Raw genomic sequence first — 17334 nt, 5'->3', positions numbered from 1 at the left:
CCCCAAACTTTTGAATGGTAGAGTAGCCTACTGTATATTGAAACCATATTGCTAATCATAGATGATTTCAAAAAGAATTCAATGGTATCGTTATTTGATGGAGATTTAATTGTGAATGCTCATTTACTCTATTTTTACATTCAGGTTACCTTTGCACTTAGATGCATAATCATTTTTGGTGCAAAATAATGTAATTCTTAATGTACTAGGTTGTCTATGAAAGCCTGCAGACTGATGAAGGACTCTGGTGGGGTTTTTTTCTCTGACACATGAAACGAATGGTTGTACAACATTCAGGATAATGCTTACTTAACTGCTGCTTTCTCACTGCTGTCAATTTTGTTGTGCGTTTATTTTGTTATTAAGAGGAAAGCACTCAGCACATATTGACATACTCATCTCGCTCTCAGCAGCCTGTAAGGTGTCAGGATGTTCGTTAACAGTATATTCCTCCTGGGACCCAAGAATAGACTTTTGTCTACTGTAGTGGACATTATATTTTAGTGAATTTCTCTGACATCATACATGTCACATGACACAACCTGGGTGTCCTGTAAAGAGCACATTCAGGACTTTTCAGAGATACGAAATGTTTGGAGGTTTCACCATGAAAACAACTTCTCCTTGGTCTTTAAAAATGTCTGACATTAATTTAGTGATCAAATGTAGCATTCTTATGGAAATATGCTAATATATTGTAATTATAATTTAAATTGGACTACTTTTCAGATTGTATTTCATAAAACAACATCTCAGGAAAATGTTAAGGGGTTTCAAATAAAAAATAATAATTCTGTTACAGAACAGGGCATTGATTTCATACATGTCCAATGTAGAGGACACCAGGACTTAAATCATGTTTATCAGGCATTTTGTGAGACACAACAAGTGAATATGGAAATAAATTACACGTCAATATTCCTATGAAATATTAGATATTATTATTCAAATGTTGCCAATTATTACTCCAATTATTACACTTCTTTTTTCATTAAATGTTGCTCCAAGAACACATTAAGGTGCAAATTAGATACAGTTTATAGATACATTGCATTGAATGGGAATATTAATTTATGGACATTTTACCCACATATTGCATAAAGTAAAATGGTGTATCAATTCATTCCGTTATTTCTTTCATAACATAGTTGAGAATAATCTTTATACAAATTTTGGTTGAAAAAATCCTGAAACCCCCAAATTTATTGGTGATTGAAAAAAAAATCCCATTGTTTTTGCCTATACATATAATTTCATGTCATTTTATTTTTTAAACAACTTAGTCCTGGCGTCCACTACAGAGGACATAGCATAACGTATGAATAAAATATTATTTTTCAAAAATGTTTTTTTTACCATTTGTTTATTGTGCTCTAAACAGTGTGATGACATGGAAAACAACTAAATTCAAAAAACTTTTTTTTTTTGGGTCCCAGGAGGATATTGCTGCAAAGACATTTCCAAGCAGATGTTTTATACCATCATCACTGTCCTCAGAAGAGCTCATTTCCCATTACATTAAGCATCTGGCTCATTCGAGATCTCAAACATATTCTCAAAACAATCATTTTCAAAATCAATATTTTGATCGCTGACAGCTTCTTCACCATTATTTGAATGCGTTCAGTACTTGCTCTGCAGTAAATCACTGGGCCATTCCAAGTTTTGCTGGCGCATGGTCTAAAAGAGTTGTCCCTATTCTCTTAATGAGTAATGGGTGTGTTTTAGGTGTGACGTGGAATAAACCAATCAGAGTCTCTCATCTCCCAATCCCTTTAAAAGCCAGTTGCACTCGCGCCATGGCGGATTCGCTATTTACAATTTACATTGTAATCCTTTAATTTTTCATTTTTGGCATGTTTGTGTGCTGCTGCACGTCCCTGTGTGTGTAACAAGAACATATTACTACGCGCTCTCTAAATAATAAACAAAATACTGCGCCATTGACTTTAGACCAGGTTTTTGTTGGTCAATGGCGCAGTCTATTTCAGTTGCCTCAAAATAGCAATGCACCAACGATGCGCCTGAACACCTCGTTTTCAGACCAGCACGCCCATGGGTGCAAATGCATTTGCTATTTAAACAACGTGGCGCAGGACGCAAAGTAGTGGCGCAAACTAGCAAAAAACACCTGTGTCGCGCCTGGCGCCGGGTGTATGATAGGGCCCTATGAGTGAAACGTCACTTCATCATTGTGTATCAGACATTGCCTGCTTGTGGAATAAAGGTGAATTGTAGGCTACTTATTCAGTCCTCAAAGATTCAATTATTGTTGTGCAGAAAAAATATACTTACACTGTTACACACCTCGGGTAGTTAGCGACCCTATACAATTTTTACAAAACATTAAGGGGAAAGCATGCATTATTTTATATATATATATATATATATATATATATATATATACATATATATATACATATATATACATATGTATATATATATATATATATATATGTATATGTATATATATGTATATATATGTATATATATATATATATATATATATATATATATATATTATTATTATTTTTTTTTTTTTCTTGTTATATTGTTATTATGAATTGATTGAGGAATACTAAGAAGGTTGAAGTCTAACTTTAAAAAATGAATGAGGAGGAGGGTAGTTACTAAAGGTATGCATTTAAGGGTTAATAACCGTTTTTCATACTATACATTATAATGTTATGGTCTAAATTCACTTGTAGAACAATTGATTCTAGTTTTTAGTGTTTTATTTATTAATTGTTTGGACAAAATATATAGAATTGTAATATCAGTCATTTATCGGTTATCAGCCAACATAAAAACAACTGTCAGCTTATCAATATTGGCAAGAAATGTAATCTTGATGCATCCCTAATAGAAATTATGGTCTTGAGTCTTTCAAGGATAAGTTCAAGTCAAGTCTCAGAACTTGACTTGAACTCACCTCAAAGACTTGACAGTGGTCTCAGGACCGAATGTTAGCGAAAACCATGAGACAACAAGCCCACATTAAAAATGCCATTTGGAACAAGGCTTCCCTTAATCCATGCACTGTACTGTATAGGCCTACTCCAAAGTGGGAGACATGTGAGAAATGGAGAGTGATATTACTTTTAAAAAGTCTCCCATCCAGTCAGTTCTATTAAACGGAGAATGAAAAAAGCCAATGAAATCTCACGGGTCACCTTCTCCAGTGAGTATCTGCCTATAGGGCTTTGAAAGAAGGTGCAACAAAGCTTGAGGAACTCGTTCACTCTCTCTGAGTTCAATCCGTCTGAACATGCAGCACTGAAGAGGGAGTGAAATCAGAGCTAAGCAGCTCGAGCTCAAGAATGTGATCGAACCCTGTTAAATGCTCTTTTCTCTCATTACACAAGAAACACAAAGAGTACAAGATTGAAAACATCCTCTTAGGACGCTGTGGGAAGTTAATGACAGAAACAACGAAATCAAAAGAAAAGCGAGATATTCCACCTCCCTGTGAATCTGCACACCCTGGAGAGGAAAAGCACTTGTTTGTGTTAATAAGAGGATAATTAGACAGGCGCAAACTGAAAGTGATTTTTCTGTGATTTTGCTGGGTGACCAGGCGGCTTGTTTCACAGGTGTCTAGAGCCTCGCATTCTCCCCTCTTACATTACATGGTCCTCTACCGCAAGGTCATAAGTTAAAATGACATTTAGCAGCATGCTGGGCACACTGGGTAGAAAAAATTTACGAGTATGGACTTTGGAGGGGGGCATTTTGATTGAGTCCTCAATCTAGCGAGGTGGGCAGTGCCAGTAGCCATCATTAACCTTCACTTCTGCAGACACCCATGTTTAAAGGGACAGTTCACCCCCAAAAAATGGAAAGTCTGCCATCATTTACTCACTCTCATGTGGTTCCAAAACAAGTTCAATTCAGTACAACACCATCAGTACAACACACCAACGCCATTTTTCTACTTAACTAAATGTCTCTGTGTTGTCTTTTGTCATTTACTTTTAACCAATCACTTCAATTAAAAATAATAACCAATAAAATTATCAACATCAAAAAAAACATCTTTAAACTTCAAAGGTGAAACAGAAGCAGCATCTGGCATGGCAGTTATGTTTAATGCAGCTCAAAGGTGGCATACATGTATTTATAGTACAACTGCATAATATAAATAGTAATTTTTTTTCTTCTTCTTCCATTTCATCTTATATTTTTTCCACCACCATGCCCCCTTAAGGGGTCCGGAATTATTAATAGAATACATAAAATGTTTTTGTGGAGAAACGCATGTCATATTTATGCCATTCATTCATTAGCTCAACATAAACGTGTGTGACTGGTTATAATGGTCAATACTGTAAATGTGTAAAACCTTTAATTCATTTGTACATTTGACTTCAAATGCGACAGCCATAATAGATTTAGCAAAACTGTGCAGCTTAGCTTGAATTTGGGGGGCATTTTTGCTCCAAACAACACCTCATTATTTTGTGACCCTAGGTTGAGTAAATGACAGAATTTCATTTTTGGGTGTACTGTCCTTTTAATGGATGTGAGGTAGCTCAGCCAACTGGGTAGTCTGTTGACATTTTACAGCCAGAGTCCTTGAGCTGTGTGATAAGACTCATATACAAGTCTATAATTCTCAACAAAATCTCCCTCTTCAAGATTAGCACTAAACAAATGAGGCTTTCTGGACAGGGACTAGAAACAGACGAATAGCACTTCTATAAACAAGACAGAGGAGAGAAGAAATGGAGCACTTAGAGGAGAGCTAGGCTACTTAATCCAGCGGCTAAAATAACAATGCTTTAGGTGTTTATAAAAATGAGAGGAAAGTCTCAGCGCCAGGAATGGATTTACAAGGATTTATGAAGCCTCCCCACTTCAATCAACCCTTTATGAGTTGAAGGACCTTGGGGACACACTTCCTCAAATACAATGCCATGGATAAGAATCAAGGCTTCATTTGGGCTTTTTATAAATACTCTCTAATTGATGCATCAAACCAAAGTCTTTGATATAATGTGAGGTCGAGGTATAAAGCATCAGAATAAAGCCGTCAAACATTTCCCAAGACACATGCACTAGTCAAGCCCCTCGATCCCACAGAGTATTTGACTTGCAAATGTCCATTGAAACATTTCAGTCAGAATGGCTTTGATAAAATATTCCATTTATTCTCCCTCGACCCCACAAACCACTGTCTTAACACCACAAAAGACAAGTCGGCTTGACTTAGCAGGTTACAGGGAGCCTATTTAAATTGGCCTTACGAAAGAAACTGAGATGGTAAAGGCAGAGACTCATGTATCAAACCAGTTAACACTCAAGGGGCATTATTAACACAGCTGCAATGCATCTCAGGTTTTCAGAAAACCCACCATAATGTAGAAAGATAGGGGTGGGCATATTTATTTTTTAATAATTGAACATATAAGTTACATTTTAGCCAGCAGCTGAATACTAATGAGCCATATTAGGCCTAAAGCCTATATTATAAGTCATTGTGCCTTACTCACTGCATTCTACGTGGTCCAGTCGGTTTTGGTTTAAAATGCCAGCAGCCAAACCTGACATTTAAAAAAAAAAAAAAAAAAAAAAAAAAACGTACAGCAAAATCTCGACGTCCTCCATTGTTGTCTGTGCGCGTTGTTCGCGCGCTGCTTTCAGCAAACTTGTTCACGTCACGTGTTCGCCCGCGAAGCTTAAATCATGAACGATTCTTTAATTTGTATTCGTTTTCCCAAGTTTTTTTTTTCGAAATCAAAATGCAGACAATGATTATAATGGTTGTTACGCACCTGATTATACATAAGATACGCTTACTTTGTACAAGATCACTAAATCTGTATACCAAAATGAACTAAAATATCGTCCCCTGTAGTCAATAATTGTATCCCTTAAAACTTATCTTTGATCAACAAAATTACACATTTAAGCGCTTTTCCTGTGAAAAAAAAAAAAAATATATATTTATGCCACCACCAATGTGCAGCATCCACCTGAATGATGCGACGGCAGCCATTTTGCGCCAGAACGCCCAACACACACCAGCTTATTGGTGGAGAGAAGATATGAAGCCACACAGTATATAGGGATGATTAGGAGGCCATGATGGACAGAGGCCAATGGGCAAATTTGGCCAGGATGTCGGTGTTAAACCCGTACTCTTTTGAAGGACATCCTGGGATTTTTAATGACCACAGAGAGCCAGGGACCTCGATTTAACGTCTCATCCAAAGGACAGTGCTCTCTGACAGTGTAGTGTCCCCATCACTACACTGGGGTGTTAGGACCCACACAGGCCACAGGGTGAGCGCCCCCTGCTGACCTCACGAACACCTCTTCCAGCAGCAACCTAGTTTTTCTCAGGAGGTCTCCCATCCAGGTACTAACCAGGCTCAGCCCTGCTTAGCTTTAGTGGGCAACCAGTCTTGGGCTACAGGGTGATATGGCTGCTGACATATATTATGAGATTCATTTGTAAATTTTGACATTTGTCATCCATAAACGAACATCTACGTCAGCTTGCACACCCAGATTAAGGTTTTTTACTCCTAATATGGAATATAAATGCACCAATGTGGTAATGAAAACTTAATACACTGATTATGAATTTTAATAATCATAATGACTAATAATAGGCCTACCCAAAGTGACAGAGGTCATCTCACACCATCGCTTGAAACTGAGGAAACAAGTGCTCTTTAAATTAAGTACTGTACATTTATAGAGATAGGCTTTCTGCGTGATTTTTAATAATTTAATGCATCTATGTTAACACAACAAGTGAATTGTTTTTAACTGAAGACAAATAACGCTATACTTTATTCACTCAATAAGTAGGCTATACTCTAAAAAATGATGGGTTGTTTCAACCCATGTTTAGGTCAGATATGGACAAATCAATTAAATTTAAACCAATGTTTGAGTTTGTCCATATTTGACCCAAACATGGGTTGACAACTCCGCATTTTTGAGTGTATGTGTGTGAAAAAAAAAAAAAGTTAAGCATTAATGTAACAAAACTACATTTAACTGTGACCTTACTGGAAGCTGGTGATATCATCTCACAAATCTCTCACATCTGCAGCTAGAGTGATCACATGGTATCGCCACTGGAGAGATACTGCAACCCATTTCCTGAGGCTGTGTGGGATAGAATTGATACTTGAAGGACTAGAGTGAGACTCAAGACAGTCTGCAGCACTTTAATCAGGACACCTTAAATATGATAACAAACAGAAGACACTGATGAGGACTAACAGTGGCACTGGATTAAAAGAACACTGAATGAATAGGGATTTGGTCAGTCATGCTAATGCATCCATTCCATCTTTCTAATGTCATACATTTGTTTTGGGCTATAAAAGACGTACATTGAGAAACTTCCATCTCTGCACATCACAAATTCCTCCTCCCACTTTTGTAGGAAGGCATATAGGGAGAAAAAACATCTCTATTATTACCACATTTAAGTTTTTAGTTTAAACCGTAACACGGCACCTACATCACATAAAACAATGCCTTTGAGGATTAGGTTTTTCATGCGTATTCTTCTTTTCAGCAAAAAAGGCCTTTCTATTTCATAATATTCAGGATATATCACAGCTGGCTGAGATTTTTTTTTGTGGGGGAAATTCAGCAAAGCTGTTAAATGAGTTCAAGCCACAACTTTGAAAAGCGCAACAACCCTCTGCTGAATAACCACATCAAGAGAATCAAACACACGCTTCTGGATTTTTAATTTTACATACTCAATTGGGTCCAGCTTCGATTTCCAAATTTGTCGCCACACGGCTCCTTTCATTTTAGCGGGGTTTCCACTGCGGTGGGAAGCGAAGGAACATAAAACTTCAAAACAAGCCATGAAACTTCATTCTCAACCCAACCCAAGGTCATTCGGATTTTGATGGTAAATTTTGCATGTATTTTCCTTTGAATTGACAAGCCAACAAACTTTCTGCCTATAAGGCTGTTCCTTCCAGTTTTTCATTGTCACTGGCTGGACCAGATTGAAGTCGGTAATTCTTAAATCTCAGAGTTAACAAATCACCTTATCGGCCACCTCATTCCACTCTGTGACTGACTTCTTGGATAGCACACAGCCATTTAATTTGTGATACACAAAAACTCAGACAGCGTGAATGGGCGAAACCTTGAATGCAGCCCTTGGGAATCAAATCAATGATGTTGTGAGGTGCATTTAATTGCATATAAATCCATTACTTAATGTTATACGAGGCAATCCATTTATTGGAGGGAATATTGCGGCCATTATGAGCATGGAATGAGTGAAGCCTTGGCAAAAAATGAGTTGTGTTTACTCGCAATGACTGAGCAGATTGCTGCTGTATAATGATGGAGAGGCACTCGTGTGAGAAAGAAAAAAGACGCCACAGCCTGCAAGGAGCCTTATACTCGACCCATCTTCTGTCTACCGGCTCTGACAGCAGGTCAATGTCAACTGCAAAAAACAAGCCTCCAGAGATGGCGTCTTCATTTTCAATCCAGCTAATACGGTTCCATTTTATGATTATAATTAGTTAATTGCCTATAAAGACTTGGCCTGAAAATTGCCCTGAACAACCGTGTCACACTGAAATATTGTACTTCAGCAAACAGCGACAAACGAAATGGGAAGTCGAGCAAAGCCTTTAATTTCCAAGACTTGGTATGTAGTGATAAGAGCAAGTGAATTCGATAAAAGAATAAAAATGGGATAAACTATTTCAAGAATATTGAAAAACTAAAAGGGACAACTGCCATCAGGAATTCATGTCTGTTTTTAAAGTGAACGTATTATAACAGGCTCTGCACAAAACATTTTTTCCCCATTATTCTTTGAGGAATAGAAAGTTCAAAAGAACAGCATTTATTTGAAACAAAAATGTTTCTTGAGCACCAAATTAGGATTTTAGAATGATTTCTGAAGGATCGTGTAACAATGAAGACTTGAGTAACAAAAAAAAAAAACAAAAAAAAAAAATCACAGTAATAAATGAGCAAAACCCCCCCCCCTTTTTTTTTTACAAACATCTGACTGGTAGTGAGTGATTGTTTTGCATATATACCCAAACAACTGTGTAATGACAAGACTAATGCAGGGTCTATTATTAAGTGTAGTTCAAAGCTGCCCTTTTCAAAAGCACATGGCATTACAATTATTATGATTTGTGCAATTATGGAACATTAAGCATCAATTTACTAAAGGGAACATTCTATTATATAAATGCAAATAAAAAGACAGTGGCCATTTGCACTAAGTGCAAATAGCAATAGATGGCAAGTGCAACTAGCAACTAGATTCAATTCACACAGTGAAAGTAGCATATTTTCTTAACAATATAAAAATGGCAGCATTTTTCTTAACAATATGCCATTTACACTAGTCACAAGTGAAAATAGCGATAGATTCTATTTACACTAAAAACAGCAGTATTTTTAGTAGTTAGATGCTATTTATAATAGTGGCAGATACTATTTGCAACTCAGTATTGTAAATAGACACTCCGTATAAAAAATGAGTAGTAAATTAAGTGCCCTGATTAGACTCTGCAGGGTTTGCTGAACATGCAGGACAGAGTGAACAATGAAAACCCAGATGATCAATAAAATGCACTCCAGATGGACATTTAACATTTCCTCTGTGCCCATTTTCCCAAGAAAACGCCACCTGAATCAGACTCAACATGATCTGAACATGGGAAAGCATTGAGTTCTCCATGTCGAGAGAGTTTGGGAGCGAGCGTAAATATGGGTTTGGATGGGACCGATCTGCTCCAGGGATCTCTTACCAGTGCAATTTGCTCTCTTGCAGGACCAAATGAGACTCGCCGCATCACCTCTGCGGGCTGAACTGCCATGAGATTAAAGGCTCACTTAAAATAGACCATGATTCCCACCATTCGCTCATGCTCTCTCATTCCTGGGGGGGCGCCACTCATACGGACCCTTCAGCAGAACATGGGGTCTAATTATCACGCAGAGTGCATGTTGGGATGCAGTACATGCACCGACGGTCGAAAGGCCAAAGCTCTCAGGTGCAGGAAATGAAAAACAGACGGAGCAGGACGCGAACATGACGAATGTCGCTCGAGGAAAGTAAAGCAACCACACTCGTGTTGGATAATTCATACTTTATTGAGGGATTTATAAAGTAGCTTCAAAATTAGGCCCGTACAAACTTAGAAATGAAAAACCAAAGGCCACATATTAAAAAAAAAAAAACAGAAGCAAGAAAGCCGACGACTTCATATCGGAAGGAGCTCAGACAGAGAGAGGAAAAAAGGAGATAGGTGAGAAAATAAACAGTATTATCCTTCACAGAAGGATATAACTGTGTCCCTCTGCAAGACACAATATTACAAAGGAAAAAGCTCAGTCATCAGAACGTAATTTAAATTTGTTTTTAGTTGCATCCAAGGAATTACGCCTTTAAAACTTCTTTCTTGTTGTTGCCTTACAGCTAAAACACACACCGAGGCTCCACCATCTGCTGCTGGTATTGTGTCTTTCTACACCTGCATCTTCAAAATAAAGAAGATCTCCATGCCTAATGCTTATCTGGAGGCGAAATAAAAACATCTAACTAACGCAAGGTCCAAACCAGGCATACATAAAGGGATAAAAGCGCCCAGCATTGTGCAGCTTATCAGGCGAACAGCAGTCCAGTAGTCGCCCGGAAGGCTGTTGCTGCCGTGCGAGATGTAGACTGATCCCGCCTGGATGTTGCGGAACTCTCTCAGGAGGAGTTCGGCTGAAGGCCTTTGGAGGCAGCAAGCATTGCTCGCACTTTCGCCATGAGGTCCTACAAGAAAGGAGAAATGGAGAAAACGTTCACTATTCGCAAGGGAGAGTTTGCGAGAGACACTAATCATAGCATAAACACAGGACAAGAAAACAGAAACATGAATTCATAAGCTTGCAGACAACTTTGCGCAATTTGAAATTCAGATTGGCTTTTGGCTTTGTATGTATGAGAATCCTACGTGCTAAATATGGATACGGATGTCTAGTGGCGTTCTATAGAAAAGAAGGCTATTGGCAAACTAGATTCCTGCTCTTCAAATGCCTCTCTTCATTCAATGTGGCTCAGGTTATGTTACCCAAGGCTTTTTGCATGCTAAGAGTCCATAGAGAGAATGTGACACCAGAGACGTGCCGTGGCTTGGCACTTGAATAAACATTTGCTTAATGAATATGCACATTAACTAGTGTCAGTGATTTCATACGAATGGAATTAACATCAAAGAAACTCCAAAGAAAAAACACTAAAAGGAATAATAGAAGTTAAGCTCAATAATGTTGGTTACACACAAAAATATCCCTCGTTTGAAAATGGAAGTGAATGGGGCCAATTTCTAGACGGTTTAGAAATTCTGTTAGAACCTGTATTACTTGAGCTGTCAAGTACAGTAGTTCTTATTTTTTTACGGTTGTTTTAGGGTTTTAGGTGACATGACAATGAAATTGTAAAATGGAATATAGAATAGTTTAGTAAGCAAATTATTCACACGAAAATAATGTCTTTTTTTGTGTGTTAAAGAAAAGGGTCAAGTGGGAATAATTTTTGTGGTAATCAACATCATGCCAAAAATGTCCAGAGATTGAGCTCACCTGTACTAAACCCGGAATATTCCTATAAAATGTAATATTACGCGTAAGAACATATCAGTTAATAAGCTACAGTTTTCTGGCAATTACACCTTTCCCTGCCAGCATACATTTACTTCAAGGTTCTTTACTTCAGCATAACTTGCCATTATATATCAAATCAGTCAAATGATCCTTCGAAACACATGGCTGAATTGCACGGTTGTCATAGGAGCAAGGTTTGCTCATTGACGTTTGCAGAACTAAAGACACCGCTGCCTTCCACCCCCTCATCCAGTCGAAGGAAAGTTATTAACCCTGAATTTCCAATAAAGCCCCTGTAGAATTAATCATTAAACAAACAAGTGGTCAAGAAAAGCACAAACACCACAGGCAAGGACCAATGTGCCTCTGGAGAGAAGGGTTTGCTGTTGTCCTTCACAGGGTGAAATCATTATGAAAGTCATTTTGGGGGAGTGAAAACACATTTACATGGATCGCATTAAATAGTGTACAGAGGCTGACGACAGTGATCAAAACGGACAAAATCAAGGACTGGGATTGTGTGCCATTCAGAATATAATTTAAAATGCCTTTTCAATTGCCAGTTCAATTATTGAATATGAAATAAGGTATCAAATAAAAACTTAATCTTAAAAAAGACAGTATTTGAAAACAAGGTTTGTGGTCTGTCTGTCTGTCTGTCTGGCTGTCTGTCTATCTATCTATCTATCTTGGCTAATTTCATTCAAATTCCAACTCATGATTATAAAGGGAGCCAAATCTTAATTTTGCTTAATGCTGATCTAGATAAGCATGCAAGGCAAGCAGTAATTGCACCCCAAAATGTGTATTGTTATAATATCGAAATGCATGACAACAAAACACAAACCAGTACTCAAACGCATGTACATGAAAAAAAAGAAAAAAAGAGGAACCAGTAAAAATATGTCTCTCTTGCTCATAGTGTGTTGATCCAGTACATTCGAGTGACAGGACTAAGCTGGGATAAAAGGCTCTCTGAGCTTCCAGCTGACCCGAGCAGATTACTGCAATGAAAGGAGGACAACTTCAGTATGATTAGAACTCATTATGAGACCACAACTGGCTGAAGTGTGAGGATATCTGAGAATATGGAACTCTCGCACAATGTAAATATTTGCATTGTTGCTTTCTGACTTTAAACGACCAAACAAGAGCTAGTTGTAATTGTGACTGAGAACTGCTTTTTGCAGTTGGTTTCTCTGTAGCTATTTGGGTCCAGACCTCAAAGCAATTTGAGAGATAACCCACATTCGTACCTGCATTTTTAGAGTCCAGAGAATCGCCCCACTTCGAGTTCAAAGAGGTGGCAGTTCAATCACAGGCCCAGGCCATTTAAAAGCAATTTTGAAATCTCACACTCAATATCACTCTGAACTCACTCCAATTATTTTTTATTTTTTTAAAACAATGGTCTGTCTGAGCCAATACCCTTGTGGGCAGCACTCCGACATATAATGCAACTGTTCCTCCGGTTGACCTGAGTTCGACTCCTGGCTTGAGGTCTCCATGCCTTCCTGTCTGATCTGCATACTGTCCTATTCAGTACAGGCATGAAAAGACTTCAACATTCTGACTCAGTCAGTTAGTACAAGATGTCTTTTTCCCCCAGAGTCACAGTAGTTTGGATCACAGTGTTTTATCTTACGCACAACAACAGTAATGCACTCAATAACCTGCCAGGATGCATTTTGCAAACCATAAACGCCTCCAGATCAAACCATCAGTCACCTGCCACCCTTAACATGCCACCCATGCTAATCAGTGGAAAATAAGAAAATAATGTTAAGGATGGAGGAGGACAGCACAGAGCACAAGAAAAGAAAAAGAGACTATTCTGTTCCTTAGGGAGAACCATAAACCAGCCTCCCTTGTTGTTCGGCTGACAGGCACACGAGGGTTCGTAAAAAACCCAGGGGAGTGGTGCTAAGATCGAGAACGCGCTTCCCCAGCCTTTAATGTTACAGCTTTTCATTTGCCGGTTGTAAAAATCCCCACCAGTCTCCATCGGAGCGTCTCATGAGAGCACTTCTTCCTCTATCAATAGTCAGGATGTGCATGTCAGAGCTGGAACATTCTCCTCTGGAGGATCCGATCATAGATGTGTGAGGTAGGGCTGCAGGCAAAGGATCAAACTGAGCTGAGCTGAAACCTGCTTCCCTACCACAGGATCTACGGGTGGTCTGTGCGACCCGGAGCTTTCATTGCCTGGGCTAGAGGGGGCAACTGGGGACGGAGGGACTTCCTCACGCAACTGAAATGTAAGCATGCACAGGCCTGCATAAGTTCCTGCCGGTAGTTATTTGTCAAGGTGAACCATGCTTCTATTGATTCGAGCAGCAGTTGCTGGTTTTAATAAGAGCCGACTCGTTTTTGCAAGAAGTTGCCCCCTGGAAGTCCTGCCCCAGTTCTGAGGTGTCAGAATTGATTTCGTATGCCGGGAGAAAAGGGAAGTGAATCAGGTTTCCAAAAGATCTGAAACCATGTCAAGACCGTAGACTTTTTTAGAACAGAGAAGGCTAAAATAAAAAGACTGTTATGCAGCTGACTTCTTTTTGCTGAGGATCAGATGGTTGCGAGTGAAACGCAGTGCACATTGTTTATCTTTTTATGCATTTCTCGCATCCTTTTCTCTGACACAACTGACTTTCTTTACATACAGTAGCTACCTTTCGTCTGCTCTGTATAACAATAAGCAAAGGGAAGGAAAGAGAGCGCACTCTGCGTTTCATCCTTACTGCACAAGGCCAGAGATCATAACAGAGCTGCAGATTGGCGGCTGCATTGAATCAAAATGCGATAGCGACAAGCTCCCTTTCTCTACACATACTCACACACACACACCTACATACCCACGCCTGGTGACAGGGTCATGCAACCAAATCAACGTATTTCTCAGTTTCAGCACGTAAGGCTCAGCAAACACAGACCACTGAGAGCGTCGGGCTCTAAATTACATATATTAAAGCCTTACTAAGCGTCTAAGGGTTTCATCAGCTCTGCTACACAATTTCAGTCTGTTTTCCCCTTAGGCGCTGAATTATACTGAGAGAGGTAGAGAAAGTTTTTTTTTTTGTTTATTACAGTGTTTGCAAGCCAACACTGTATTGATATTCCTCAAGCATTCTGGTCAGAGGTTTATTCTAAATTCACAACCCTACAAATTAATTCAGCCCGAAACTGCTTAACGTACAAATTGCAATCAAGCTTTTAGTCAAAAAATATCAGTCCGTTCACATGAATGTGTTCTAACAATAAAACCCAAGATGCTGCGGAATGGAAAAAGTATCCAGGGTGTTGAGACACATTCTTAAAAATAACTTATGTATTTTAACTTTCAATGTGGTGAGATGCTGAAAAAGTGCTCAGCAAGATAAGAAACAATGGTCAATCTTGACCGTCCAGAAAAAACAAAAAATGTTATTTGGTCAAAAAGTAATCCTGATAAATCTCCTATATCCTATCTTATAAAAAGGAAAAATATATATAAATTAAAAAAATTCCGTCTTAACAAATATCTCTTTATTGGTATTTCTCTGCAAATATTGATGTATGAAATTGTGAGTGAATTGAAGTGGCATATCGTGTAATTAATTCGAATCAATTAAAAGCCCTAGTTTACACAAAAGTGTTGTTGTTATATGCAAATTTATCATTTCTTAATGACATACCTGAGTGATTTTGGTTTGCACTGAAGAGACAATAGTGGAGGACACTTGCTTGTCTTTCTCCTGAGAGCCATCCCTGTTTAACAAACAAAAGTAAAGCTTTATTTATATAGCACCTTTTAAAAAGTGTTCACAAAGTGTTTTACAGAAGAGAAATACATGTGTGCATTCACAGAAAAGAAAATAATAGAATTCATTGGGGCCGAAATGACTAAAGGCTGACTCATACATTTTTAGCTGTGTTTTTAATACAACCAACAAGTCAATATTGGATGTTCGTAGCATATTTATTCAACAATGCATCTGTATTCAGAATTCTTTTGTAAGCGTTTAAAGGGATAGTTCACCAAAAAATGAAAATTACTCACCCTCATGTTGTTCCAACCCCGTAAGACTTTCGTTCATCTTCGGAACACACATTAAGATATTTTTTATGAAATCTGAGAGCTGGTTCACTCCTCCATAGGCTGCTAGGTAATCGATATCTGCCATCCGACAAGATGAATACTTGAAAACACAAGAATACTTTTTGTGCGCAAAAACAAAAATAATGGCTTTATTCAACTATTAATTTTCTTCTGTGTGGGCCTCTAAGTGAGTTCATGTAGTGTAACAGCGCAGCGCTTCTGGGTTGTACGTCAGAACGTAGACTTACTATTGGCCAGCATCACACGCATGACCAGCGTCGGCCAATAGTGAGCCAATGTTCTAACGTACAACCCAGAAGCGCTGCGCTGTTACACTACCTGAACTCACTCAGAGGCCCACACAGAAGAAAATTAATAGTTGAATAAAGTCGCTTGATGAACTTAAGGTTGAGCCACTGTAGTCACTTGGACTATTTTAACGAATCTCTTTACTAACTTTTCTGGGATGGCAGATATCGATTACCTAGCAGCCTATGAAAGAGTGAGCCAGCTCTCAGATTTCATCAAAAATATCTTAATTTGTGTTCCGAAGATGAACGAAAGTCTTACGGGGTTGGAACAACATGAGGGTGAGTAATTACTGACAGAATTTTTGGGTGAACTAACCCTTTAATAGACCTCTTTGGTAACCCAGCAAAAACGCTACAACAAAAGTAAAAAAGAAAGAGACAGTGAGACGGTGACAGAAAGACAGAGATCTGCCAATTGGCCAGGTTTGTGAAAAACACCGCAATACAGTATTCATGATGACTGGTGAGTATGTAACCACCACAGACATCTCAGGCTGAAACTGAGCGACCAGAAGAAGGTCATGAAATATTCACCCAACGCCGGAAGAGACACAACAACTGCACAAATGAAACAAAGTTTAGAGAGAGACGCACAGAGGGAGGTAAAAGCAGCAGCAGCAGCAAAAAACAACTGAAGGCCGAGGGAGTTTAAAGCAACTTTTGATGAAACTTGAGAAGTTGTGAGGAAAAAAAAGTCTGTCCCTGTATCCAATAACCCTGTGCAGTGTGTTCTCCCCAGTTTTTGAATCAAAACCTATCCATAATGTAGAAAAACTATGGCGTTCCTTTTGCAATTCATAGAGATTATGCTGTCAAACCATTTAATTAAAATGTCATAATGCCTGATTTTGAGCGTCTGAGACTTTCATGCTTCCTTCAACAATTACTCAAGTTGTCAAGTCATACCTAAAACCATAATATCTTTCAAATCAAAAAGCTAGAGTGCAGACTGTCTTTGTGTCTCACACACAGTGCTCCTGGCAAAGCTTAAATTAATATTGCAACAAAGTGGGAAAAAATATGGTTGAAATCTATGATTCTGACTGAAGCAGACTGAGCTTCAGAGAGTGGGTGACTCTCTTGCGAGGTTCATGCTGACTGATTGTTCACTAAAGGAACTGATTGTGCCCTTTACCTGGACCTCCCCAAGCTGGAGGCGGGGCTTGTGGCAGGGGAGGGGCTTGCAGAGACTCTGGCCACGGCTCCGCTTCTGTCAGGGGATGCCGAGGGCGAAACGGAGGAACCCTTAAAACGGTGCGATGACTTTGAACTCTTCCTCTTCTTCTTTTCATGAGGCGATCTGTAAACGAGATGTATTGAAGTAATAGATCAACCCAA

At 38.7% G+C, this 17334-nt stretch overlaps 1 protein-coding gene across 2 annotated transcripts in view; it reads right to left on the bottom strand.

Annotated features, from left to right (window-relative positions):
* Positions 1 to 10097: 10097 nt before the first annotated feature.
* The window catches only part of sfswap (splicing factor SWAP), an 85919-nt gene continuing 78682 nt past the window's right edge, over positions 10098 to 17334 (bottom strand). For both annotated transcript variants that reach the window (XM_084137057.1, XM_084137058.1), the window contains exons 16-18: positions 17132 to 17296; positions 15282 to 15354; positions 10098 to 10783 (exon numbers count right to left, since the gene is read on the bottom strand). In XM_084137057.1, the coding sequence (XP_083993183.1) occupies positions 10718 to 10783; positions 15282 to 15354; positions 17132 to 17296 (304 nt within the window). In that variant the 3' untranslated portion in view covers positions 10098 to 10717. The remainder of the gene's footprint in view (positions 10784 to 15281; positions 15355 to 17131; positions 17297 to 17334) is intronic.

Source organism: Abramis brama, assembly GCF_963993115.1.
Source record: "Abramis brama genome assembly, chromosome: 15".
NCBI lineage: Eukaryota > Metazoa > Chordata > Actinopteri > Cypriniformes > Leuciscidae > Abramis > Abramis brama.
The sequence above is the reverse complement of the archived record's forward strand: the minus strand, read 5'-3'. Positions and strand labels throughout refer to the sequence as shown.